Raw genomic sequence first — 25,939 nt, 5'->3', positions numbered from 1 at the left:
ACTGTAGAACTTGATCTCTGAATCTTGCTGACATCGACTTTGAGATCTTATGGAATTAACAGCACCTATGCAATTCTCCCTTAATTTATGATTTCAGGATGTATTTTGGATGAAACACTGTTGGGGGAAATAAAGAGTGCTTTTTTGAAAAGTTGTGCCTGGACTGAAACAGTACTCTGTAATGTTGGAAGAAAGTTGTGTAAATGCGCATGGCCTTGGTCAACACATGCATATTAAAATGCGAGCTCTCTTTGGGGTGCGTTGTGCTAGAACGTAGCCCCTGTGTCAGAGGAGAACTGAATGTGCTTTATCACAGTGAGACCAAGGCGGATTCCTAAAATGTGAGCGTAAAATTGGAAAAATAATTCAGCCTTATAATCAGATGTCGCGTGTGCAAGGGAAGGAGCCAGAAATTAAACCTACTCATTGTCTTCCTTGTTTTTTTTCTTGTACTGATGCTGAGCCCTACCCTCTCTTCCAGCAGTTATTTGTGTAAGGAAGGGGGAAAGGAAGTTTCTCATGATTTCTAGGTTTTGGGCCTCACTCCCCCTTTCTAACATCGAATCAGAGAAGAGACGGGGAGCGAAGGTGAAATACTCCTCCAGCCCAGAGCATCTAATTCCCAGAAAGTAGTTTGCGTGCAGTTGTTTTTGCTCTTTGCTATTGCTTAAATCTTGATTTGAAAATAAAGCTCTGTGTTAGTTCTAAGTATAGCCCAAGAGCCTCCTCTTGGTTTCGGAGCAAAACGGAATGTGGTTGCGATTCAGTTCTCTGCCCACTCAGATAATTGTGATAAGAATGTATCCTTGTAAAATAGTTTAAATGCTTCGTGAAAAAATGTGTAAACAATTTTAGGGTGGGTGTGCATATTTGAAAAATATGTATTGATTTTTTCAATTCACCTTTCCTTTTCCCTATCCTTTGGTAGAGGTGCTAACCAGGAGTGAAATTGTCCTCAGAAACAGAAGAAAGCCTGGTGCACAGATAATCAATAAGTTAGATAATTATCCTGAGAATAATTAAGAATGAATTGTAGGATGTTTTGTTAAGATGTATTGGCACTCTTTTTTTACTATATTGTTATTTTCCCATAGCTCAACCAGCAGGAGTGCCAGAAATCCTAAAGAAAAGCCTGCACAGCTGTTCGGTCAAAGGAGAGGAGGAAGTCTTTTTAATTGGCAAGAACTTTCTGAAGGGAACTAAAGTCATTTTTCAAGAGAATATTTCTGGTGAGTCTGAACATTTAATCCTATGGACTTGTGAGGGGAGAACCTGTAATAATGCAGGTGTATTTGCTCTTATTCTGCTTTTCAGTATTCGTGAAACAGCATATACCGTGTAGCACTTGGATTACCAATACCACAATGTTTCAAATACTCTTTTTTTCTTTGAATCAGATGAAAGCTCATGGAAATCAGAAGCTGAAATAGACATGGAATTATTTCATCAGGTATAATTTGTTAAAAAATGATTTGTGTTTACACGGGTTGGTAATTTATGCCCCTTACAATCCTGATCTTGCTTTTTGGTCTGAAAGAAATTCTTCACTGCGTGCAGATGTGAGATTAATTTTTAAGTGTTTCTTTCTTCTGTTAATCGTTATGTTCACTTAAGAAAATTGGGTGATAGCTCTGTAGTGAGAAGCAAAGAGCAACAGTCTTTCACATATAAATTCACCCCACGGCACTCATGTGCACATGTTTAAATTATATCTTATAAATTACTTGTTTATATTCGTTTGTCTCCCCCTCTAGACCGTAAGCTTGTTGTGGGCAGGGAATATGTCTACTAACTCTGTTATATTGTCCTTTCCCAAACACAATCTAATGCTCTGCACACAGTAAGCCCTCAATAAATACCATTGATGGATTGGTAAGAGCATTTTAGGACCAAAACCACTTTTTTTATAGTTATGGCAGCCAGTCAATGGTATTTATTAACTGTAAACTAGACTCTAAGCTCGTTGTGCGCAGGGAATGTGTCTGTTATATTGTGATTCTTTCAAAAAGTTAGTACAGTGCTCTGCACACAGTAAGGGCTCAATAAGTATGATTGAAAAGAGAAATGTACCATATTTACTAGCCTAATTGCCCCACCTGGCATAATTTTTGCAACTCAAAATGGGAAGTGCTGTTAAGTGCAACACTTTGAGGAGCAGGAGGAAAAAGTGGAGAAGGAAGAGAAAGCAAAGGGGCCATTTGAGATCGAGCCTCCTCCTTCTCTGTCACTCCCCAAAGAGCTGCATTCAATAGGTACTCCCTTCTCCTCTTCTAATTCAAGAACCTGACTTTTAAAGAAGAAACTCCTCATCTGACCCTTCCCCTTTTCCCATCTTGAAGCACTCACAACCTGGCATGAGCCGCTCTCTCTGGTGATACTGACCCTCGCCCTCTTCCTACCCCAGAGCCTGCCCGTTTTTAAGACGAGATTCCACTTGGGCATTACCATGTTCTGACCTTTCTGCTCTTCCAGCACAGCATGTACGGCTATCTCTTCTTACAATTACTGGTACATGGAACAGAAAAAATATTTCATTTCCTTCTCAGACAATGTGGGGAGAGAATTATGCAGTGGAGGCAGTTACGCTAGTGAATCCAGTATTTTCTCTGGGCATTCATTCAAATTTTATTTGCTTTATGTATGATAATGTAACTTCTGTAATGTATAAACAGATTGTAGCTCTCAGATATACGGATCAAGAGCTGGCTAGTGAGGGCAGAGTTCTTCAGGAAAAATAAAAAGGACAGGCAGATGGACAATGCAACTTAAAGCGGGAATTGAGAAGAGCAGGAATAGGATACATGTGTTGGTAAGGCATGCAGGGTGAGATTGATCAGGGATAGTAGAGTCAGGAGATCTGAGTTCTAGGACTAGCTCTGCCACTGGCCAATTTTGCTCAATTGTACTTTCCAACCACTTAGTACAGTGCTCTGCACACGGTAAGCGGACAATAAACGCAATTGAATGAATGAATGAATATTTTATGTCCTCAGGAAAGGTCCTTAATAGCTCCGTGCTGCCGTTCCTCAAGTGTAAAATGAAAATAATAATTCTTGCTATCCCTTCCTCACAGGGGATATTGTGAGATTAAAATGGCATCATTGCTTATCAAGGTACTTTTAAAACGTAAAGCCACTTTGCAAATTCAAGATGTTTTTAAGGACCAGGGCTGAACCATGTATAAGCATCAAGCTTTAGGGGAGTTGGACCAAATCAGGGATGAAGACCCAAGAGGTTGGAGAAAATAGGGAAAGCAGAAGGCCAAACTAGGAATGGGGAATGGGATCAAGTGCTGAAGCTTGGGGATGGAGAATGGGAAGTTGATTAGAGTGAATGGTATGTGAACTTCTTTATGTTTAAAAAGCAAAGCAAAATTTAAAAACCCAAAAGCAAACCAAAACATAAAATCTGAACATATCTTCTGCCAAAAGCCTGGAAAATTTTGCAATATTATAAAAAGAAGGAACATATGTATAGCTGGGTCACATTCTGCTGTTGACTTTGCCTTCCATCTCCTTGTTTGGAGCAAGTTTACTTAGTGGAACCCGGCTAAAAGACAATCATCAAGGTCCGAGTTTTGAACCACATTGTAGACAGAAATGCCGACATAGTCAAGGTCCCACTGAAATATGCAATAATGTACTCTCAGTAAATCTCTCACGGAGAAAAAGAGATTAATTTTCCATTCTCGGGATAAAAAGGTGTCACAGCTTCTTTGAGCTGAATTTCGCACCTGCAAAACCTGAAAAAATATCCCCAGGGTGGGCAAATTTAAATAAAACCAGAGGCTGCCAGTTTCTGTTTATTAAGGGAATTCCTAAGATAGAATTCAGATCAGAGCCAGAGTATCATGGCACAGTGGTTGCTTACCCTCTTCTCAGAACTAATCAATCAGTCAGTGGTATTTATTGAGTGCTTACTGCGTGCCAAGCACTCTGAAGAGTACAATACAATCGAGTTGGTGTACTAATAATCTATAGGAAAATTGTGGGAGTAAAAAGAGAGACCAACTCTAAAGTAGGCCATGTGTTATAGTGAGATGCATTGATACAGGATCCTATTGTATAAAATGCTACTTGCTGTAGGGAGGAGGAGATCTAAGCCGCGATCCTCCTAAATTTGCTAAAGCCTCAGAGTTTCAAGCCCTTAGATTTTCTCTGGGGTAGAGTCACCTTTAGGAAGTGTCTTTCTGAGAGACCTGGAGTGGACCGTGGACTTGTTAGTATTGTTCTTTTTGTTGACATTTAGATAGGGGAAGGCTAAAGGGAATATCAGTTTGCAGTTTCAGACTGTGGGGACTGAGATTTTTCTCCAGAGCTCTTTTCCAGGATCATCTTATTCCAATGCCAAGCCAATTGCCTTGAACTTCCTACACTCGTCTCTTCCAACTGGGTGGGCGGAGTTCAGAGCCATTATTGGTGGTATGGTCCGGTAGTTTAGGATTCTGGCAAGTATTTTGGTAGGGGGGAAGGTGGTTTTAGACCAATATAGCGTTGCCAAACCTCACGAACTGAAGAGCCACGAAGCAAATTCACTGTATGGCTGAGAGTCACACAGTAGGCAGGCATTCTGGGGGTGACGTGATGGCACCCATAAGGGAGGACTGCTAGCTCGTTATGGCCGGGGAGCATGTCTGCTAATTCTGTTGTACCCTCCCAAACGCTTAGTATAGTGCTCTGCTTATAGTAAGTGCTCAATGAATACGATTGATTGATTGAGGGTCTTTACAAGCCCCCTAAGAGACAGGGAACGAATCTAATTTCCAACTGCGTAGTCTTTCCCAGCTCATAGTACAGTGTGCTGCGCCCAGGAGGTGCTTAATAAATACTGTTACTACTGCGACTGCAAAATTGAACAGCAGTCTGTTGATTCTAGAAGGTGTCCTGTTTGTTATAAACAGTTTCTTACACCCTCTGGCAACAGCTTGACCCAGCATTCATTCTAAACTTCAGTGCCCAGCTGGAATGTGGCGTACTCATTGGGAGTGGCGTGCTATCAGCAGAAGGCAAAAGAGTGCCTTTCTTTCTTTAGCGTATGCCTCCTCTCAGTAGTGGGAAGGAAAAAAGTGTTTCTTGACCCCTAGGAAGGTGTAGACTTGCCATATTATAATATCACTTCACCTGGCAGAAATAGGAAAATGTGGGCTAAAGCAGGGCTTGGGTCCTTAAGACTGGGGAATTTTAATTCTGGCTGTACCATTGAATTTGCTGAGACTTTGAGCAAGTCTGGCTAAATCCTAATCTGAAAAACCGGTTAATATTTTCACTCATGGGTTGTTTAAAAATAATAGAACATAAGATGATAATGTACTTGGTAAAGTTAAACTGCTAAAGAAATGATTAAAGCTTAGCATAACTTGCTACTTAATTAAAAAAGAATAAAAAGGTGAAACTTTCCATTCTAAAATGTTACCTTTTGTGGTTTTCTGTTTTGTTTTAAATCTGGAGGCTGTTCAAATATGACAGTAGTGGAAAGGCAGTCATGGGAAGACCACCCCATTCCAAAGAAAACACTCTTAGTTTTCAATGTAGAAAAACTTTAGCAGCTGTTGAATTTCTGTCCCATATTAAAATTTTAATATGGCAACACCTCAGAGAAATGAATGTGACTAAAAACACTGTTTTGGATGAAATATTTCTAAAAATAGTGAATGCCCTTTTAAAAAGTGTTTAGCTTGCAGAATGTATGTGCATGTTTTAAAATTAAGTTGCCATGATGTAAAACTTTATGCAGAAGATCTCACTTCTACAGTAAATAGCCATTACTGTTACGACTAGAAAGGACTCTAAAAGTTAAGCAATAAATACACCCATTTGACTTTAAGTAGGAATGTGGTGACCTCAAGCCATCTAAAACATATAGCTGTCTATTTAAAGCACTAAATTTAAATTAATTAGTTTCCCCAGGCTCCCTTTTCCAGTATCTGAACAACCCTTGATTGCATTCAGACATCTTAAGATGTTTTCCTCAATAGCAACTCCAACATCTATTTAATCCTATTTATATTTGTTGCACCTATCGCTGTCAAATAGATATGTTTGACAACTGTGCTATATTGAGGGCAGCAGGTGGATGGTTATTTCTTGTCTCAGTTCTTAAATGTTCTGATTTATCTTTTTAAATGTGGTCTACGGCAGAGATAAGACTAGACAAAACCTCTGCATAATTGTGGACTTGTTTTTTAGAACTTCTAATAACCTCCTTAGGTGTAACAATAATAAAGCCAAACAATAGTTTTCTAACACTTTTTCTTCCATTATATGAGATCCTTATTCCCACTGCCCTTGTTAAATAAAAATTGTCTACTTTATAGTACTGTGATGAAAGATGTCATAAAATGCCTGGGTAAGCAAACAGTATGGTCCTGTTCAAAAGAACCTGACCTAAATTTAGTAATAATAATAATAATAATATTTGTTAAGTGCTTCCTATGTGCCAGGCATTGTTCTAAGCACTACGGTAGATATAAGATAATCATATTGGACACAATCCTTGTCCCACAGAGAGCTCACAGTCTTAATCCCCATTTTACAGATGAGGGAAGTGAGGCACACAGAAGTGAAGTGACTTGCCCAAAGTCACACAGCTGACAAGTGGCAGATCAGGGATTAGAATAATAATAATGATAGTAATAATGGTATTTGTTAAGCGCTTACTACGTGCCAAGCACTGTTCTAAGTGCTGGGGTAGATACAAGGTAATCAGTTTGTCCAACCTGGGGCTTAGTCTTAATACCCATTTTGCAGATGAGGGAACTGAGGCACCGAGAAGTTAAATGACTTGCCCCAAATCACACAGCTGACAGGTAGCAGAGGCAGGATTAGAATCCATGATCTCTGACTCCCAAGCCCATCCTCTTTCCACTAAGCCACAATGCCTCTCAAGCCACTCCATGTCTCTCTAACTCCCAGGCCCGTGCTGTATCCACTAGGCCACATTGCTTCTCTAAATTTGACTTCCGAGTTATGTTATGTGGATGGTGATTTTTAATATTTCTTCCCTATATAACTAATATTTTTCTATATTGGCATTTTTATCATCAAACAGTGGTATTGAGTGATTACTGTTTTGCAAATCACCGTACTAAACACTTAGGAAAATAAGAGTTGCAAGATGAGATTCTAGCTTACATTCTATAGGGGGAGGTATACTTTAAAAAAATTACAGATAGAGGAAATAGTAGAGTATGAAGATAGTTACATAAGTACGAAATTGCTTTTGAATGATTTTCTGAATGTTGTGACTATCTCATTTCCTCTCTCCCCTCTAAATGCAGAATCATCTTATTGTTAAGGTGCCTCCATATCATGACCAATATATAACCTCACCCGTGTCCGTGGGGATATATGTGGTGACTAATGCTGGAAGATCCCATGATGTCCAACCCTTCACTTACACTCCAGATTCAGGTATGTTAATTAAAGAAGTTAAGATTGAACTAACTTTCTGTTCTGTGGAATCACAAGTGACATTGCGTTAATAGTTTCTAGCCCCTGGAGTCCGCGCTTTTTCTCTCGGGTTCCCTAGCCAAGGAATCAGTGGTATTTACTGAGTGCTTATTGGGGGCAGGACACTGTACTAAGACGTTGGGAGAGCCCTGTACAGTAGAATTGGTAAGAATGGCCCCGACCCACAAGGAGCCTACAGTCTAGAGAGGAAGATAGACACTAAAATAAATTACAGTTAGGGAAATGGGAGTGTGTAAAGGATATCTGCGTAGGTGAGGGATGAGGTGACTATCAAGAGCTTACGGGGTAAAGATTCAGATGTAGAGGCAACACTCATCTGTAAAATGGGGAGCATCATGTGAGACAACCTGATTACCCTGTATACCCCAGCATTTAGAACAGTGCTTAACACATAGTAAGCGCTTAACAAATACCAACATTATTATTATTATATTATCTTCTCAGCCCCAACTGATATTTTGAGTCCCCTCCATAAATATCCTAGAAAACAAGCACTGGTAGAATTGGCCTCAGTCAGTAGTTATATTTTATTTTTCAGAATTCAAGCTACTTTTTAGAAATTCTGAATGGAAAGTGAAAAGTGGAAACAAAATGGGGGTTTCCATGCCCACTCTGAGTCTTACACTGTGATGAGTCACTTTCCGAAAGTCCAGAAAAACTCCCAAAATCTGATGAAAATATGATCATGAATTGTTGCTTCAAACTTATAGAGCTAAGACTTCTCATGACTTACACATTTAGCTAATGTAAAATGCTGTTTCTACATAATATGCTAAAAATTATAATTGGCTATTTTGAGTTAGGAGGCAGTTTAAAAAAAAAGCCAAGTTTTGATATGTGTAAGCCACATAATCAAAAGCTTCTATATATGTTATATGGGCAGAAAAAAATAGCCTTAGAACAGCTTCTGACCCAGTTCAGTTACCACTCTCAAGATTCCTAATGCGAAGATCAAGAATCGGTAATACCAATTAGTTTTTATTATCTCGAATCTGGTAAACTAAAGTAGGGAACAGATAACATGCTTTTCAAGGAAGTTCTTTGGAAGAATATGAATTCTTATGTAGATATGGATTTTGTTGATTTTACACCATCATGATCAGTCACATTCTCTGAGCTACAGCTTACCATTTGTAGGCTGTTATTGGTTCAGAGTCAACGGCAGCAAAGGGGGAGGAAATGCAGCAACCAGTTTTCTTCTACGGGACTTTGTTCCTGACCTTCCATGGTTTGATTGCATGTTTAACCGGCTGAATATAGCTTTGTACCTACACCAACAATCATGTAATATTTTGATTTACAGGGGGTGCATTTGATGTAGAATGATGAGTGGAATGTTTAAAAAAAAAGCAAGCCAAGGTTTGATATGTGTAAGCCACACACATCGAAAGCTTCTATATATGTTATATGGGCAGAAAAAAATAGCCTTAGAACAGCTTCTGACCCAGTTCAGTTACCACTCTCAAGATTCCTAATGCAAAGATCAAGAATCGGTAATGCATATTAGTTTTATTATCTTGAATCTTTTAAACTAAAGTGGGGAACAGATAACATGCTTTTCAGGGAAGTTCTTTGGAAGAACATAAAGTCTTATGTGGATATGGATTTTGTTGCTTTTTTACACCATCATGGTCAGTCACATTCTCTGAGCTATGGCTTACCATTTGTAGGTTGTTTTTGGTTCAGAGTCAAAAAGGCAGCAGTAGGGAAGGAAATGCAGCACCCAGTTTTATTCTACGGGACTTTGTTCCTGAACTTCCATGGTTTGATTGCATCTTTAACATGATGAATATAACTTTCTACCTACATCAACAATCGTAATATTTTGATTTATAGGGGATTCATTTGATATAGAATGATTAGTGGAATGTCAATATGCTTCTAATCTATAAATGTACATTCATCACATGATATATTGTCTTTTCTAATCGTACTTTAGCAGTCTTTCTACTACTGACTTTTTTTTCCCTAGAATCTAAGCAAACTTAGGTTTCATCTCAACTTTTTGTGTTGACCAGTATGCAAGTAGGGGTGTGGTGATCATAAACAGAGGGTGAGGAGATCAGATGGAGAAAGCAAACTACCCAATAGTTCTCTGTTATTTTCCTTTATCTTACAGTGCCCACCTTCACAACTTTTTGCTAGATTTCTGGCACCCTAAATGGTCATTACCTTTGGTAATAGTGATGCCAAAACAGTCAGAGAACAGGATGCTCCAAAGTGAAGAGTTGCATTATTTTTTTATTGAAACAAATTTAGAATGTGTGTTATTTGGGGCTTCTTTCCTGAAATGTGTAGCATTTTACTTTTCATTCTGCATCGAAATGTATAACCCGGGTTTCCACAGGATTGGTTCTAGTGACCAGCTTTCCAGAGTTCTGTAGTAAAGTAGAACAAAGTAGGTGCTGAATGAAGTCTAGTAAAGGTAAGTAGGTGGGGAAGATATCTATGAGAAGTTATGACCTTCAATTAAAAAAAAACCTCATATTTTAGGGGGCTTCCCAAGATAACCAAATTGAATGAACTCATTCAAATTTTAACTTTTTCAAAATAATTATTGTCATTAATAATGCCATTACTCCCCAAAGCCTTGATTTGGGGAACAAACTTCTAAAAACCTAGAAAGCGATATCCCATAGCTGGGAATTATATATAGGTATATTTGTCACAGAATACCCCATAAATTTTTTTCCTGACAGGCTAATTGTGGAACTCTTGAACACCAAGATAAATTATGCAGGGTAACAACTCTCAAGGGAAATGTGCAATTTTATTTATTGTTATTTGGCATTGGTGCCAGCTATCGGTTGAAGGTATCTCCTCCGGAATGCTGAAAATTCCATTGAAAATACAAACTAAAGTTAATCAAACAAAACTGAAGTACAGTCAACAGTGAAGACTAGAATGTTAATATAGGTGCTTGGATTTTCTTATACCCCTTTTTATTAGGTTTTTTTTTTTTTACTTTCTGATTAAAATTTTTTACACCAGGACTACTGCAGTGTATTTATATTTGAATTTTATTGCAGCGGTTATAATTGATTGGTTGAAATTTGCCTCTCACCTCCTAGATCTACCTTATGAGAGTTGTTATTAGTAAAATAAGTGGGAAAAGTGTCATAGGATAAATTTACATAGATGTTGCAATACTATATCTAGGGCAGAGTTTCATGTTCATTAACCACAGTTGCCATCTGAGTAACGTAACACTTCTTAGAAGAATTAGCTGTATTTTTTAGGAAATATATTAAAAATCATTGAATTGCAATATATTTGATAATGACTGACTCTCCAATGTTAGACATTGCTACACCCTTTAACTTGTCTAAAAAGCTCAAGAAATGATGTTCTAGATTTGGTGACCAAACTTTTCAGAAGGGAATAGTATCTCAGTACTTAAGCGTAGAACTTTTCCTCTTGGATTGTTAATTAAATATATATACATATATGTTTGTTTTTACTAACAGCTGGTGCTCTGAATGTAAATGTGAAGAAAGAAGTATCCAGCCCAGCCCGACCTTGTTCTTTTGAAGAAGCTATGAAAGGTACCAAATTAGTTATCAGGTTTATTAATGGGTAAACCTTTTCTTTTCCTTGGCATACCTTAACTCTTCTATAGCATGCCTGCAAACCTTACATTTCTGGTGTGACATTTACCTTTCTTTTCTACTCAGACACATTTAGCTGTTTTTTATAAATGGCATGTTTGAGTTTTAATTCCCAGTTAAATTCCCATGTCCCAGTTGTACAGAACTGACCAAATATTAACTGTGGGTTCCATGGAGGCTATTCCTTGTGGTTATTTGTTCCTAATTCTGCTCTCCTCCCCTGACTCAGGGGGATGTGGACCCCAAATTTTCTGGCATGCAATAAACCACCTCAGCTCTTCAGCAAATAAAATATACATCTTTTGTATGATATTTATTAAGCATTTCCTAAATCTTTCCAAAAACAGGCTGATTTTTAATGTGAGTTTGAGGTGCATGAAATTTTGAAGCCCAGAAACTAGATATTGAGAACACAGTGCCTGTGGGTTCTCTTTAGGAATGGGAGGAATTGTCTCAATAGAGCGAGGCATTAATACTTGTTGAAACACTTTTATAACAAAAATTCCAATGAGCTATTTGCACACCAAATTTCCTATCAGTGGCTATAGTCTGGTCATTTACCCTGGTGTATATTACTTTGTTCCTGGCTTTTTTCCCTGAAATCAAAATTGTATTTGAGCTAATTTTTAAAAACTTGATTTAAAATATTATTGATCAATATTAATACCTTGTGAAATAGTAAAGCAATTCCAGAACCGGTTTCATTTGCACTCCTTGAATGCAGTGCAGATTTACGTTTGACCCTAGAGTCAATATGCATTCACGGCAGAAGTTTCAAATTATGAAAATTAACTAATGAAAAATTCTTAGTGCCTTGTTGGAATTTTGGTATTCAGAAGATGCATTCTTTAGAACTACTTTGCCCTACTCATTGAGAAAATAAATAATAAAAATATTCAGCACCTATAATGCCTTGCCTTTCCCCAATTCAGATTATTTCACAATGTAGACATACCCTACAAAACAACCAACTTCCCTTTCTTAAACTGTGGTTGTGTTTTGCACGGTTATATCCTGGAGTATGTTTGCCCCTAAACTTCTATTCAATTGATTAGAATCCTTTGCAGAATCAGCCCCAACTTGACAACCAAGCATTACAGTAAGTGAAAACTGCATTGTAAACTCCTCTGTCTACCCCTTCCCTTGCCCCACTCCGTCCTCCATACCCTCTCTTGTTTCTGTGGTTGGTTGAAAGAATAATTTCTGGAGTGTGAGGGCACGAGGACGATGTGGGACGAATGGACTGGGAAATGGAGAAGGGTGAGTTCAAGATCTGGATATTGCGGGGAAACTGAGGCGTGGCAGAAAAAGTACTGAGAATGAGAGGGTGTGGAGGATGGAGCGAGGCAAGGGAAGGAGATGACAGAGGAATGGGGGCTGCCATCACCCCAATTCCCTTTCCCATTTGTAACCCCACTTTCCCCCCAAAGTCATGGGAATCAGACTAAGGACGGACTGAGCAAGGGGGGAGACGGCAGTAGTGAAAATGGCACCACAACCATCCTTTACAGCCCCCGTCCTGTTGTAATCTATCCCTTTGCCTCATTCCATGACTTCGCCAGGGCCAGGGAGGTTATAGGTAGGATGGGGAAGGGAGCACTGAGGGTTTGGTGGAAGTGTCCACACTGGCAGCAGTAAGTTAGTATAAAAACATAAAAAATAAGATTGGAGTGAGGTGGGAGACTGCAGAGATAGGGTGGCAAGTTTAGGATGCAAGCAGGAGAGGCAGGAAATTCCCTGGGAACAACACAGGGTGAGGAGGAAGTGAGTGAGGGGAGTCAAGAATGATTTTACCTGCTGTGGTCGCTTGCTCATGGCCTTCCTCCTACCTAGAGCTCACCTTCCCCTTCATGCCCACCAGACCACAACTCCCCTCCATCTTCAGAACCTTCGTGGCTTAGTGGAAAGAGCACAGGGTTGGGAGTCAGAGGACATGGGTTTTGATCCCGGCTCCGCCACTTGTCTGCTGTGTGACCTTGGGCAAGCCACTTAACTTCCCTGTGCCTCAGTTACCTCATTTAGGAAATGGGAATGAAAACTGTGAGCCCCCCGTGGGACAACCTGATGACCCCACATCTACACCAGCACTTAAAACAGTGCTCGGCACAGAGTATAAGCGCTTACCAGATGCTCTGAGTATCAGCATTTGGAACAGTGCTCGGTGTTTAGAACAGTGCTCGGCACATAGTAAGCGCTTAATAAATAACCATAATTATTATTATTATTTCTAAAATCACATCTCTTCAAGACCCCTTCCCCAGTTACTTGCTCCTTTCCACCAGTCCTATTCCCTTCCCAGCTACTTCTTCAGCAATTCTGTGTCAGCTACAGATATATGCACTCACTACTATCTGTAGCACGTCTTTAAAGAACTGTCTATTACTCAGATTCTCACTCTCCTGTCTATCCATTTTCCTTTTTCCTCTTATCTGTGAACTATTTTAGTGTGTGTCTCCTTTCCTAAACTGCAAGCTCCAAAAGGGCAGGGATCATGTCTGTTAGCTCTACTGTACTCTTCTGGGAGTGGAGTATAATGCTCTACCCAGCCTAGATGCTCAATAAATATTATAGATTGATGGGTTGGGATAGTTTTGATATGCTGAGGTAAATCAACAGACAACGCAGGATGTATCGTCGTTTCACATGTACTGTGGGATGGTTGAAACCTGAGGTATATCTGTATAACATTTCCTGTTCCTTGTTTTTTGAGTTACGTGGGATTGAGATTCAGTGAAGTGGGTAAACTGATGTTAAGGTGATTTTTTGCCATTCTAAGTAAAGCCTCTTAAAAACATCGGTGGGGCATTGTAAAGTGGATTCCAGATGGTTGAAATTCAGAGCCAGGATCCCTCCCTGTAAACAGTTGACCTCTGGTTCCTTTAGGTTTAGACCACTGGACCATTAATACGAGTTAAGCAGCTGATCTGAATTCTTGAGTGGGGGCAGAGAGCGGCAGAATATTTCTCATATTCTCTGGAGTTAATGGAATAACACTGATATGTTGAGTTGCACTAAAAATCTAAAAAAAAAAATCCAATTTTGATCAGATAATGAAGGGGTGGCATTCTTTGTATACATAAATAATGGGTTTGAAGTCACATGTGAGTGATTTAAGTTGGATAAACTTTAACCATAAAGACTCCTGGGAAATGAAACAAAATTTGAGTGTTTTGGCAGTAGTCTTCATTATGTGGGTCACAGGTGGCGGGAGTCAGATTTTGCCTTAGAGAAGCAGCGTGGCCTTGTGGGAAGAGCACGGGCCTGGATGTCAGAGGACCTGGGTTCTAATCCTGGCTTCGCCACTTACCTGCTGTATGACCTAGAGCAAGTTACTTAACTTCTCTGTGCCTCAGTTCCCTGATCTGGGGATTCAATACCTCTTCTCCCTCCTACTTAGACTGCGAGGCCCATATGGGACCTGATTATCTTGTATGTACTCCAGCGCTTTGTAAAGTGCTTGGCACAAAGTAAGTGCGTAACAAATACCACAGTTATTTTTGCCTCTCACAAAATTGTTGTAAAGGCTCCATTTCAAAGCACTTGAAATTACTTTTTTCCTTTAGCGGGCATCAATCCTAGAGCAGCAACTGCTTTCTTTCAATTATTTTTTTTACACCGGGACCTAAATATGCACCACCAGACCCTAACACTACAGGCAAACCAATGTAATAGATGATGACAGTTCTCATGCTATCATTTAGTTTTGAAAATGTCTCTTTGAAAAAGATGAGGTTTCTGATAGTTTCCTAGCTGCCGCTTTGTATTTATCAGAAAAACCTTCCAAATAGCCTTAAGAGACTTGTTTGTTTTAGAACTACCCCTAGGAATTTTGTAGTACCTGAGAGGGCTTCAGTGTTGCCCAGATTTTTTTTTGAGAGCACCAGAGTAGTCATACACAGAACAGATCTTGGAAAGTATGGAATTCACAGCTTCGTTTATCACATCCTAGTTTACAAGCGTAAATAATTGGAAAAAAACACCTTTATAACACTTTCAAGGTGTGAATGGTTTGTGTAAGTGCAATTTTTGCTTTTACAGCTATCATTCGGCTTTTATTCCTGAAAGGGGATCTGTACCTGACAAAAAGGTGACTGGAAGTTTGAACTGGCAAACATTAATTCTTGTTGTTTGTTACTAGTGAGCAGAACCCCGAAGTGAACTGTAGCTGAACTATATTTATTTCTAAGCTTGTATGCCACTTGGCGATTGGGAAGACCATAATGAAGGATCCCAAGGAATCAAGTCATCCATAAACAGGGTGGGGATAATGATTTCTTTAGCAAATAACTTTTTCCTTCAAAAATAACATCTTTCTTAACTTTGGTAGCAAAAGCAAAAAAAATTAGATTAATCCAAGACCGAGACAAATTTGAGTTCCAAATGGGAAGAATAATGAAGGCACTAATGTTGTCCCCTTTGAAAGAGAAAGAATCAGCAATTGCTACACAGTGAAATCTGCTGAATTCGAAAGTGTAGGATTAATTAGATTCTGTGAAGAGGCAAGTCTTATCTTGGAGTTATGGAGACCCAAAAACTCTGAAACAAGAGTACCGTTGAAGAAAGAGAAGTATATTTCTTAGGGAAAAGAGCGCAGTGTTTAAAAGGCCCAGGTTTAACAAGGAATGATTATCTTCCAAATTTGAGTACGGAATGTCAGAAAAGATACTGAGTGTTCTAATAAGGTGTACTGAACAGGGTATGCTTTGAAAACTATAAAATTTCATTTCTTCCACTATAATGAATTCTTAACAAGAAGAACATCTGCAGAACACCTGATGGGTTTCAGGAGGAGTGAAAGCCGAAGCAGCTGGCTTCGAAAATACAACGATGGAAGACCGCTAGGCCTTTTTCTTAAGAAGAGCTCACACGTTAGGAGTCACTCAATTCCTTGCTTAAAGTGGAGCCTCCTGTTCCTTGTAATGATGATGATCCTAATTATGGTATCTGTAAAGTGGATACTTTGTGTCAAGCACTGTTCAAAGTGCTGAGGTAGGTAGAAGTTAATCAGTTTGGACACAATCACTGTCCCACGGGGGGCTCACAATATAAGTAGGAGGAAGAACAGGTTTTTAATCCCCATTTTACAGATATGGACACTGCAGCACAGAGAGAGTAAGTGACCTGCCCAAGATCTAACAGCAGGCAATTGGGCAGAACTGGGATTGGAAGCCAACCTGGCCTAGTGGATGGAGCACAGGCCTGGGAGTCAGAAGGTCCTGGATTCTAATCCTGGCTCTGCCAGTGGTCTGCTGGGTGACCTTGAGCAAGTCACTTAACTTCTCTGTGCTTCGGTCACCTTGTCTGTAAAATGGGGATTAATATTGTGAGCCCCGTGTGGGACAGGAACTGTGTCCAACCTCATTAGCTTGTGTCTACCCCAGTGCTTCGAACAGGGCCTGACGTATAGTAAGCGCTTAACAAATATCATTTAAAAAAAGAACAAAGGTCCTCTGGCTCCCAGGCTAATGCTTTTTTCACTACGGTATGCTGCTTTTCAGCATGGGGATTACTCGCCACGCTACCGGTGAATTCACTTAGACCCTTCGTTAGGATAGGGTGGCCTTCAGCGGTGAGTTCAGCCTCTTCATTACCATTATCACGTTCTCAGCCTGAACTACGGGAAAGACCTAAGGAAACAACCCTACCTTTTTTAAGAAGTGTGTGTTATGTTTGTACAAAGTCTGCCGTGTGTTTGATGAATTTCGTACAGTGAGGTACAGTCCCGTACGTGCGAGTCTCAGCCAAAACTACATGCACACAAACAGACGCTATTTGTGTACTACATAAATCAAGGTTATGTAATTCTCTAATTGGATAGAGTAAAAGTCAACATGAGAATACATGTCTCTCTGTACTGTAAATAGAGTTCCTTTCGTAAAACTGGTGGTCTTCCTAACAGCCTTATAATCCTGAAACAATAAGCCTTCCGTGTTCTCACAAATTAATGTGATTCTGTAATATTGATTTTTAAGCTTTCTAAAAATGTCCCAGTGCCTTAAGGTTTCTGAGGACAAATTTATTTCTCATTTCTCTCATCACTCTATTCAGACCTCCCCTCCACACCCATTAAAGCAGATAGCTGGATTCCAAGTTTTACAGGTTCATAAAAGAGAGCTTTTTTTTTAATACGTCTGGATATACCAGCCTGAAACTCTTCCTTCATATTTGCATAGTGCTAGAAAGAAGGAACCTAGGCCATAATCTTTTATGTAGCAGAAGATGCTGCAGGAGGAGGAGGCTACTGAAATAATCATGTACACTGAAATCATTTAAATGCATAATTACTTTGTGTGTCAGTCCAAAGGTGTCTGGAAGCTAGAAAATTCTCTAACCAAGAGAAAGGCTTCATTACATTTTAACATTCAAAAATTGACTTTTAGGCAGAACAGAGAAGGGATTCATGGTGAAGGAGAGATTTTCATAGGAAGAGGTAATGGGAGAAAAACTACATGTGGGAGGTCACAGAGAAGGAGTGGATGATGCTGTGATTATGGCATCAGACTGAGCCCCAGGTTATTTTCTGCGCCATATTTTTAACAAAAGTCTAAAATGTACCCAATAATTTAGTTTGTTCTTATATCTGAATAATTAACATTAACGTCTGCCTCATTAATCATTTAAAGTTTAACCAGTAGTAAAGAATAAATATGGCTTTACACTCTGCAGTGAAATTGAAGGGGTGGGATCTTGAAGAACATTATCCAGCTCATTGCTATTCCAACCCTCAGTATTCCCAGAAATAGTTTAGGATTAGGAATTTTTCCTTTTAAAGTAAATCTCGGCCAAAGGGGACATTCTAGCTTTCTCAGTTCATGACGCTTGTTCTTAAATGGTGATATTTCTTTTACTTTGATCCAGTGAAACGTGCTGTAAATCTCTTTCTGTAGCCTCTTCCTCATTAGTAGGCAAGTATGTGTTATCTTTAAAATGATTTATAGACGTTGTTTTTGTCTAGTTGCCAATATATCTGCCCTACACATGACTGAAAGTTATGAACCTTGATCCAGGCAGAATCAGACTGTGGATGGCTCGAGAGAAATATATTTGAGTCTTTCCTTTAGAGCTCTTTTTTTTATGATATTAGTTAAATGTTTACTCTGTGCCAGGCTGCGTACTGAGCACTGGGAAAGATACAAGTTAATCAGGTTGGACGCAGTCTTCGTCCCTCATGAGGCTCAGAGTCTTAATCCCCATTTTACAGACAAGGTGACCGAAGCACGGAATAGTTAAGTGACTTGCTCAGGGTCATACAGCAGAGAAATGGCAGAGCCAGGGTTAGAACTCAGGTCCTCCTGACTCCCAGGCCCGTGTATACATAAATATCTTCGTACACTCATACACACACGTGCACACAATCATCCTGTCCCAGTATTTCCAGCATAGTAGTTACAAACCCAATATCAGGAAGCAAATAAGCGCTCTCTGTTTAAGAGGTTAACCAAAGAAGTTGAGCTTTTAACTAATCGGTAGGGAGAAAAATTATGTCTGCAGACTTTCCAAAACCTATTTTCCAACTTAATATTGTAATTCCATTTGCCCATCTTAAAAATAACTCGAATTTAAGACCAATCTCTTGGAAATCAGAGATTTCAAAATTTTCTTTATTCATACACCACCTACCATATTTTCTTGCATAATTTACCTCATCCTAAAATTCTGACTCATCTCTCCCCCCCCATCAACTTTTGAGGAGGAAATGTAAGATCACCTTTGTAAGCAATAGGCAGAAGGGGACTAGGGTCAAAATGCCATGGATACAGGCTCACACTGCAAAGTTTTCATTTTGGAAGCATGCGTGCTGAGGTAATAAGAGGAGTAGGATCTAAATGCTCCAGATAGGGGTTTGTGCCGTGAGGTTTTCTTTGTTTGGAAATGTGCACAAGTAGGTAAAAAGAGGGTGGGGGAGTTACCGTACTTCATTTTGTATCTATTTTATGTAGCACTTGGGAGAGTACAGTGCAAGTAGGAGACTCAATCTCAAGTATCCTTTTCCTTTTCTCTTCCTCCTCACCTCCTTTCCTCCTTTTTTCTTCTCATTTTTCTCTTGCTTCCTTTATTGCTAAGCTTAATTCCTTGCATAATGGCCCCTCCCCTTTTGGGGAATTGCAAAAATTATGTGCAAAATGTGGGGCGGTTATACAAGTCACTATGGTATTTCAATTTAAAGGTCGTGTGTTCCAACCAAGGGTTGTAGTAAATGAGAAGCAGTGAGGCCTAGTGGAAAGAGCACTTTTCTCGGGGCTGGGAGTCAAAGGACCTGGATTCTAATGCTGATCCCCCACTTGTCTGCTCTGTGATCTTGGGCAAGTTACTTAACTTCTCTGTGCCTCAGTTTTCTTATCTGTAAAAATGGGGATCAAATCCTACTCCCTAGACTGAGTCCCACGTGGGACAGGGACTGTGTCCAAAATGCTAACCTTATATCTGCTCCAGTGCTTAGAGAAGCAGCATGGTGTAGTGGATAGAGCACAGCCCTGGGAATCAGGAAGTCATGGGTTCTAATGATGGGTTCTAATCTCGGCTTCACCACTTATCTGTTGTGTGACCTTGGGCAAGTCACTCCAGTTCTCTGGGCCTTGGTTACCTCATCTATAGACTGTGAGCCCATTGTAGGGAAGCAGCGTGGCTCAGTGGAAAGAGCCTGGGCTTGGGAGTCAAAGGTCATGGGTTCGAATCCCAGCTCTGCCACTTGTCAACTGTGTGACTGTGGGCAAGTCACTTCACTTCTCTGTGCCTCAGTTCCCTCATCTGTAAAATGGGGATGAAGACTGTGAGCCTCACGTGGGACAACTTGATGACCCTGTATCTACCCCAGCAGTTAGAACAGTGCTCTGCACATAGTAAGCGCTTAACCAATACCAACATTATTAGTATTAGACAGGGATTGTCTCTATCTGTTGCCGAATTGTACATTCCAAGTGCTTAGTACGGTGCTCTGTACATAGTAAGCTCTCAATAAATACTATTGAATAAATGAATGGGGATTAAGACAGGAACTGTGTCCAACTTATGTCTTCCCCACCACTTAAAACAATGCTTGGCACATAGTGCTTAACAAATACCAAAATTAGTATTATTATTATTAGAACAGTACCGGGTATAGAGTAAGCACTTAACAAGTACTATAATTATACCATAATTATTCATTTTTAATAGTATTTGTTAAGTACTTACTTGTGCCAGGCCCTGGACTGAGCCCTGGGGTAGATGCAAGCTAATCAGGTTAGATAGAGTCTGTGTCCCACGAGGGACTCACAGTATTCGTGGCTCAGTGGAAGGAGCATGGGCCTGGCAGTCAGAGGTCATGAGTTCAAATCCTGGCTCTGCCACTTGTCAGCTGTGTGACTGTGGGCAAGTCACTTAACTTCTCTGTGCCTCAGTTCCCTCATCGGTAAAATGGGGGTGAAGACTGTGAGCCTCAAGTGGGACAACCTGATTCCCCTGTATCTACCCCAACGCTTAGAAGAGTGCTCTGCACATAGTAAGCGCTTAACAAATACCAACATTATTATTATTTAATCCTCATTTCACATGTGAGATTACTGAAGAACAGAGAAGTGGCAGTTAATTAAGGGGAGAAAACATTTGAACTGGGGATTTGGGCCCACTTTTGCAAAAGAGATTTGTTTCAGCTTTTGAGGTGGCATAAAGGATATGAGCACCTGAATTAGATCCTCTTTTCTCCCTCTTCCTCAAGAATGTGGTATTGAGAATGTCCTGTGTAGCCACTAGGCTTTAGAGTGGCGTTGGATTCTGAAGTGGATAATGGATTCTTTAATACTTTTTGTTTTTTTCAGTAATGAAAGCCACTGGTTGTAACCTAGATAAGGTAAATATTCTTTCTAGTGCCTTGATTCCTCCCACTTCACTCATGCCAAGCAGTGTGATTAAGAATGAAGATGTTACTCCAATGGAAGTAACAGCAGAAAAGAGACCTTCTCCTGTCTTTAAGGTAAGCTACGCTGGGAATCTCAGATATCCAATTCTTGTCATGAATTTGAAATCTCCCCTGTGTACAGTGTACATATCTAAAAGAGGCAGTCATGCTTTGTGGAGATAAATTTTTTCCTGAAAAATGTAATTCCGGGCCTGTTTCCTCATGAGTTAGGTTAACACTAAGCACCCACATAGCGACAGTAATTTCAGAGATGTGTAAACAAAATTAATATTGAGACAGCTCATGTCTAATCTAGTTCTGCCTCGGAGTTTGTCCCCAACAATTCAAGTGACTTCAAGTGTGACAGGGAACATTTCAGCCTTTCATTCAATTAATTGTATTTATTGAGCATTTACTGTGTGCAGAGCACTTTACTAAGCCTACCTAAGAGATGGTGTGACCTAGTGGAAAGAACACTTAGCTGGAAGTCATGAAGCCCTAGTTTTAAAGCCTGATTCTGTCACTGCCCAGCTGTGTGACTTTGGGCAAGTCTTGTAGCCTTTCTGTGCTTCAGTTTCTCCATCTGTAAAATGTGGATAAAAAGGCCTGCTTTTCCCTATAATGCACATGGGGTTTTTTTAAGGTATAATAATAATAATAATGATAATAACGGGCCAATACTGTGTCTGCCCCACTACTAAGTGCTGGGCTAGATACAAATTAATCAGGTTGGACACAATCCATGCCTATGGTATTAATTCCCATTTTGCAGATGAGGTAACAGGCACAGGGACACTAATGATCTGCCCAAAGTAACACTGAAGACAAGTGGTGCAGTCAGGATTAGAACTCAGGTCCTTCTGACTCCCAGGCTCGTGCTGTATCCACTCAGCCATGCTGCTCCCCTAGCTGCTGTGGTAAAGTTGAAAATGAGATTCACTCAGCCCTGCTATAATGTGGGGGTTATGTTACTGATGAACTCCACATTAAGATAAATGTGTATTGCAGTTTGTGTGCCCTGATGAATACTGTGTGAAGAATCACACCTGACTTTTCCAAAATCACATTGCACTATATCCAGATAGTGTCAAAAGAATGCCCCACTGTTCCTTAATGACATTCTATCCAAAAGACAGAATAAAAATAGAAGTAATGGAAGAGTGAAGTGTAATTATTGTGAAAGCACTTGATAAAATAAAGTGCTCTAGAAATTATTTCAGGGTATTATTACAAATTTTCCCCCCTCCCGCCTATAGCCCCCAACCCTTTTGTTGTCCTAGAAGACGGCATCAGTTCTCAGTTTTCAGGCAACTGGGCAAAGGGTGAGGGAGGTACACAGAGTCACCAGTATATCCCTGTGGACTAGTTGTCAATAATGCAGTCTCCCGGCCCATCAGACTCTAAAAAAAATTCTTATAGGAAAATAGACTGGGCTCCACAGGCTCAGCCTAACTTTTTCCAGCCCAACAGTGCTGAATTACACCCCAAAATATTAGTTGTCCGGCCCTCTTTCACAGGTTGGGAAGAGGTCGATGATGTTGCACTGTCAAGAAGTATGCAATTTAAATTAACTTTTCAATGCTTTTCAACATGTGCATTTCTCACATAGACACTTTCCCCTGTAGCAGCTTGTTTTCCTGTTGTCTGTGCTTCACTCATGTTTTTTGGGGGGGAGTTGCCTTGAAGAAAGGCACTTTGCTTTACATTTACTTTAGTATCCACACCAGATCTCACTCCTGATACCCCTAGTTTTTCTTGACGAAACTGAGATTGAGATGTCATTTAATTAATCAGTTAAACGCACATCGATGGGAATTAAATTTAATAATGAATGATCTCGGGATCTTGTGTGTTCACCTACGATATAGTTTCTGTAAATATTCATTCTGTTTTATTTGCTAAAAAGTGAAGAACCCAAATTCAACCTGGCAGTGTTTTTTCTTGTGCCCCATAGAATTAATTACTCCAAGTCTCAGACAAAACATTTTTTGGTTTTTTGCATTCCCTTTAACCTTCCCTAAGAAGGAACTGTATTAGAAAAAATCTTCCATATTGTTCTCTCTCTCCATGGATGATTATCTTCATATCCTGTCTTCTATTTTGCCTCCTCTGAGGTTAGAGGGCACCTCTTGTTTGCATTGGCGTCTTTAAACATGAATGCAACCTTATAGCCTAGCTCTCCTTTCCTAATTTTGGTTGCAGGCGGAAATTTGGAATCTGTTATCTTTGCAGTTTTAAGATGAGTTTTATGTTTTTAGGCGACAAAGGCAGTTGGATCAACTCAGCAAACGTTAGAAAACATTTCCAGCATATCAGGAAATGGATCTTTTTCATCTTCTGCTTCCCACTTATCTCCGGACAACGAAAAGCAGCAGCAGATTCAGCCTAAAGTATACAACCCGGAGACACTGACAACTATCCAAACCCAGGACATTTCCCAGCCTGGGACCTTTCCAACCGTTTCTGCTCCCAGCCAGCTGCCGAACAGCGATGCATTATTGCAGCAGGCCACCCAGTTTCAGCCCAGAGAGTCTCAGTCCAGAGAGGTGTTGCAGTCAGACGGCACCGTGGTGAACTTGTCCCAGCTGACGGATGCATCTCAGCAGCAACAGCAGTCACCGCTTCAAGAACAAGCACAGACGTTACAGCAGCAGATTTCATCGAGCATTTTCTCCTCCCCGAACGGCGTGACTCAGTTGCAGAACACCATCCAGCAGCTGCAGGCCGGAAATTTTCCGACCGGTCCTTCCGGTGGCAGCGGGGGGAACGTCGATTTGGTCCAGCAGGTCTTGGAGGCCCAGCAGCAGTTATCTTCGGTTCTCTTTTCCACCTCGGATGGTAACGACAACGTGCAAGAGCAACTCAGTGCCGAGATTTTTCAACAAGTCAGTCAGATTCAAAACAGTGTCAGTCCCGGCCTGTTTTCCTCAGCAGAGCCAACCGTCCATCCTAGAGCCGAAAATCTACTGTCTGGGAGAGCCGAAAACGTTCATGCCCAGACTGAGGGCACGTTATCCAATCAGCAGCAGCAGCAGCAGCAACAGCAACAACAGCAACAACAACAACAGCAGCAACAGCAACAACAACAACAACAGCAGCAGCAGCAACAGCAGCAAGCGTTGGAATCCTCAGCAGCCATGGTTATGGAAATGCAGCAGAGTATCTGCCAGGCGGCTGCCCAGATACAGTCCGAGCTCTTCTCGCCCACCGCTTCGGGAAGTGGAAACCTCCAGCAGTCCCCAGTGTACCAGCAGGCGTCTCACATGATGAGCGCACTGTCGACAAACGAAGATATCCAAATGCAGTGCGAGCTGTTCTCCTCGTCTCCCGCGGTCTCCGGGAATGAAGCGTCCGCCCCGACTTCTCAGCAGGTTGCCGCCCCTGGCCCTGCCCTGTTTCCCGCGCCCAGCTCGGGAGATGGAGAGGAAACCGGAGGCCAGGCGAAACAGATTCAGAACAGTGTGTTTCAGACCATGGTTCAGATGCAGCACAGCGGGGAAAATCAGGCTCCGGTGACTCTTTTTTCCCCTACGAAGGGCATGATGACTGTTCAGAGCAGCGGATCCCAACAGCAAGGGAATGGACTGTTCCAGCAAGGCGGCGATATGATGTCGCTTCAGTCTGGGAGCTTCTTGCAACAGTCGTCTCATACGCAAGCTCAGCTTTTCCATCCTCAGAATCCTATTGGCGAAGCGCAGAACCTGTCCCAGGAACCCCCGGGTTCCATGTTCCACAGCCCAAACCCCATCGTCCACAGTCAGACGCCCTCCTCTTCCTCCGAACAGTTGCCGTCTTCGATGTTCCACAACCAGAGTCCCATGGCTGTGCTGCAGGGTTCTTCTGTCCCTCCAGAGCAGCCGCCGCCCAACATGTTCCTTTCCCAGAGTCCGCTAAGCACTCTGCAGAACAATCCAGTATCTCAAGAAGAACAGATCACATTTTTTGCAACCCAGAACTCGATCTCCCCACTTCAGCCGGCATCGGGCACCGAACAACAGGCTGCTTTCCAACAGCCGTCTCAGATACCCCACATCCAGACCCCGCTGCTCTCTCCAGAGCAGGCCCAACCCCCTCAACAGGGCTTGTTTCAGGCTCAGGTATCGTTAGGCTCCCTTCCCCCAAATTCACTGTCTCAGAACCAGCAAGGTACAATCTTCCAGCCTCAGCACTCGATGGTCACCATGCCGAATAACTCAGCGTCCCAAGAACAGCAGCAGCAGCAACAGCAACAGCAGCAGCAACAGCAGACTATTCTCTTCAGTAATCAGAGCACGATGGCCACAATGGCGTCTCAAAAACCACCCCCCCAAAACCTGATATTCAGTCCCAGTCAAAATCCGTTGACTAACCAGGAACAGCAGAACCAGTCCCTGTTTCACCCGCAAAACAGTATGCCTCCGATGAGCCAGGATCAACAGCCCATGCAGTTTCAGAACCAGACCACGGTTTCTTCTCTTCAGAACCCAGGATCCACCCCGTCCGATCAACCACAGCCGTCTCTGTTCCATAACTCACCTCAGATTCAGCTGGTGCAAGGCTCTGCCTCCTCTCAAGAGCAACAAGTCACGCTGTTCATCTCATCGGCTTCCATGTCTGCCTTGCAGAACAGTATAAACCAACAGGACCTGCAGCAGCCCCCCCTCTACCCACCTCAGAACAACATGACGGGAATCCAGGGGACAACAGCTGCACCACAACAACAACCAACTTTATTTCACAATACCGCAGGAGGCACAATGAATCAACTCCAGAATTCTCCTGGTTCGACTCAGCAGACTTCAGGAATGTTCCTGTTTGGCATTCAGAATAGTAAGTAGAACCTTCCCACTGCTTAAAAATTTCTTGGAAAGAAAGCTAGATTATTTGGAGTGGTTGATTTTTTTTTCTCCCCCTGCCAAATCACGTTTAAGCAAGTAATAAGCAGTGTGGTCTAGTGGAAAGAGAACATGCCTGGGAGTCGGAGGACCTGGGTTCTGGCCCCAGCT

General features: G+C 41.2%; 1 protein-coding gene across 5 annotated transcripts in view; it reads left to right on the top strand.

Annotated features, from left to right (window-relative positions):
* NFAT5 (nuclear factor of activated T cells 5) overlaps positions 1-25,939 on the top strand; it is a 108,556-nt gene that overhangs the window by 78,479 nt on the left and 4,138 nt on the right. For all 5 annotated transcript variants that reach the window (XR_003762907.1, XM_029075717.1, XM_029075723.1 and 2 more), the window contains 6 exons: positions 1,095-1,229; positions 1,398-1,450; positions 7,277-7,409; positions 10,937-11,014; positions 20,875-21,029; positions 23,213-25,763. Coding sequence is in view for 4 of the 5 variants with exons in the window: in XM_029075717.1 (XP_028931550.1) it covers positions 1,095-1,229; positions 1,398-1,450; positions 7,277-7,409; positions 10,937-11,014; positions 20,875-21,029; positions 23,213-25,763 (3,105 nt within the window). In the remaining variant the exon portion in view is untranslated. The remainder of the gene's footprint in view (positions 1-1,094; positions 1,230-1,397; positions 1,451-7,276; positions 7,410-10,936; positions 11,015-20,874; positions 21,030-23,212; positions 25,764-25,939) is intronic.

Source organism: Ornithorhynchus anatinus, chromosome 11 (assembly GCF_004115215.2).
Source record: "Ornithorhynchus anatinus isolate Pmale09 chromosome 11, mOrnAna1.pri.v4, whole genome shotgun sequence".
Taxonomy (NCBI): domain Eukaryota; kingdom Metazoa; phylum Chordata; class Mammalia; order Monotremata; family Ornithorhynchidae; genus Ornithorhynchus; species Ornithorhynchus anatinus.
This window is presented reverse-complemented; position numbering and strand designations above follow the sequence as displayed.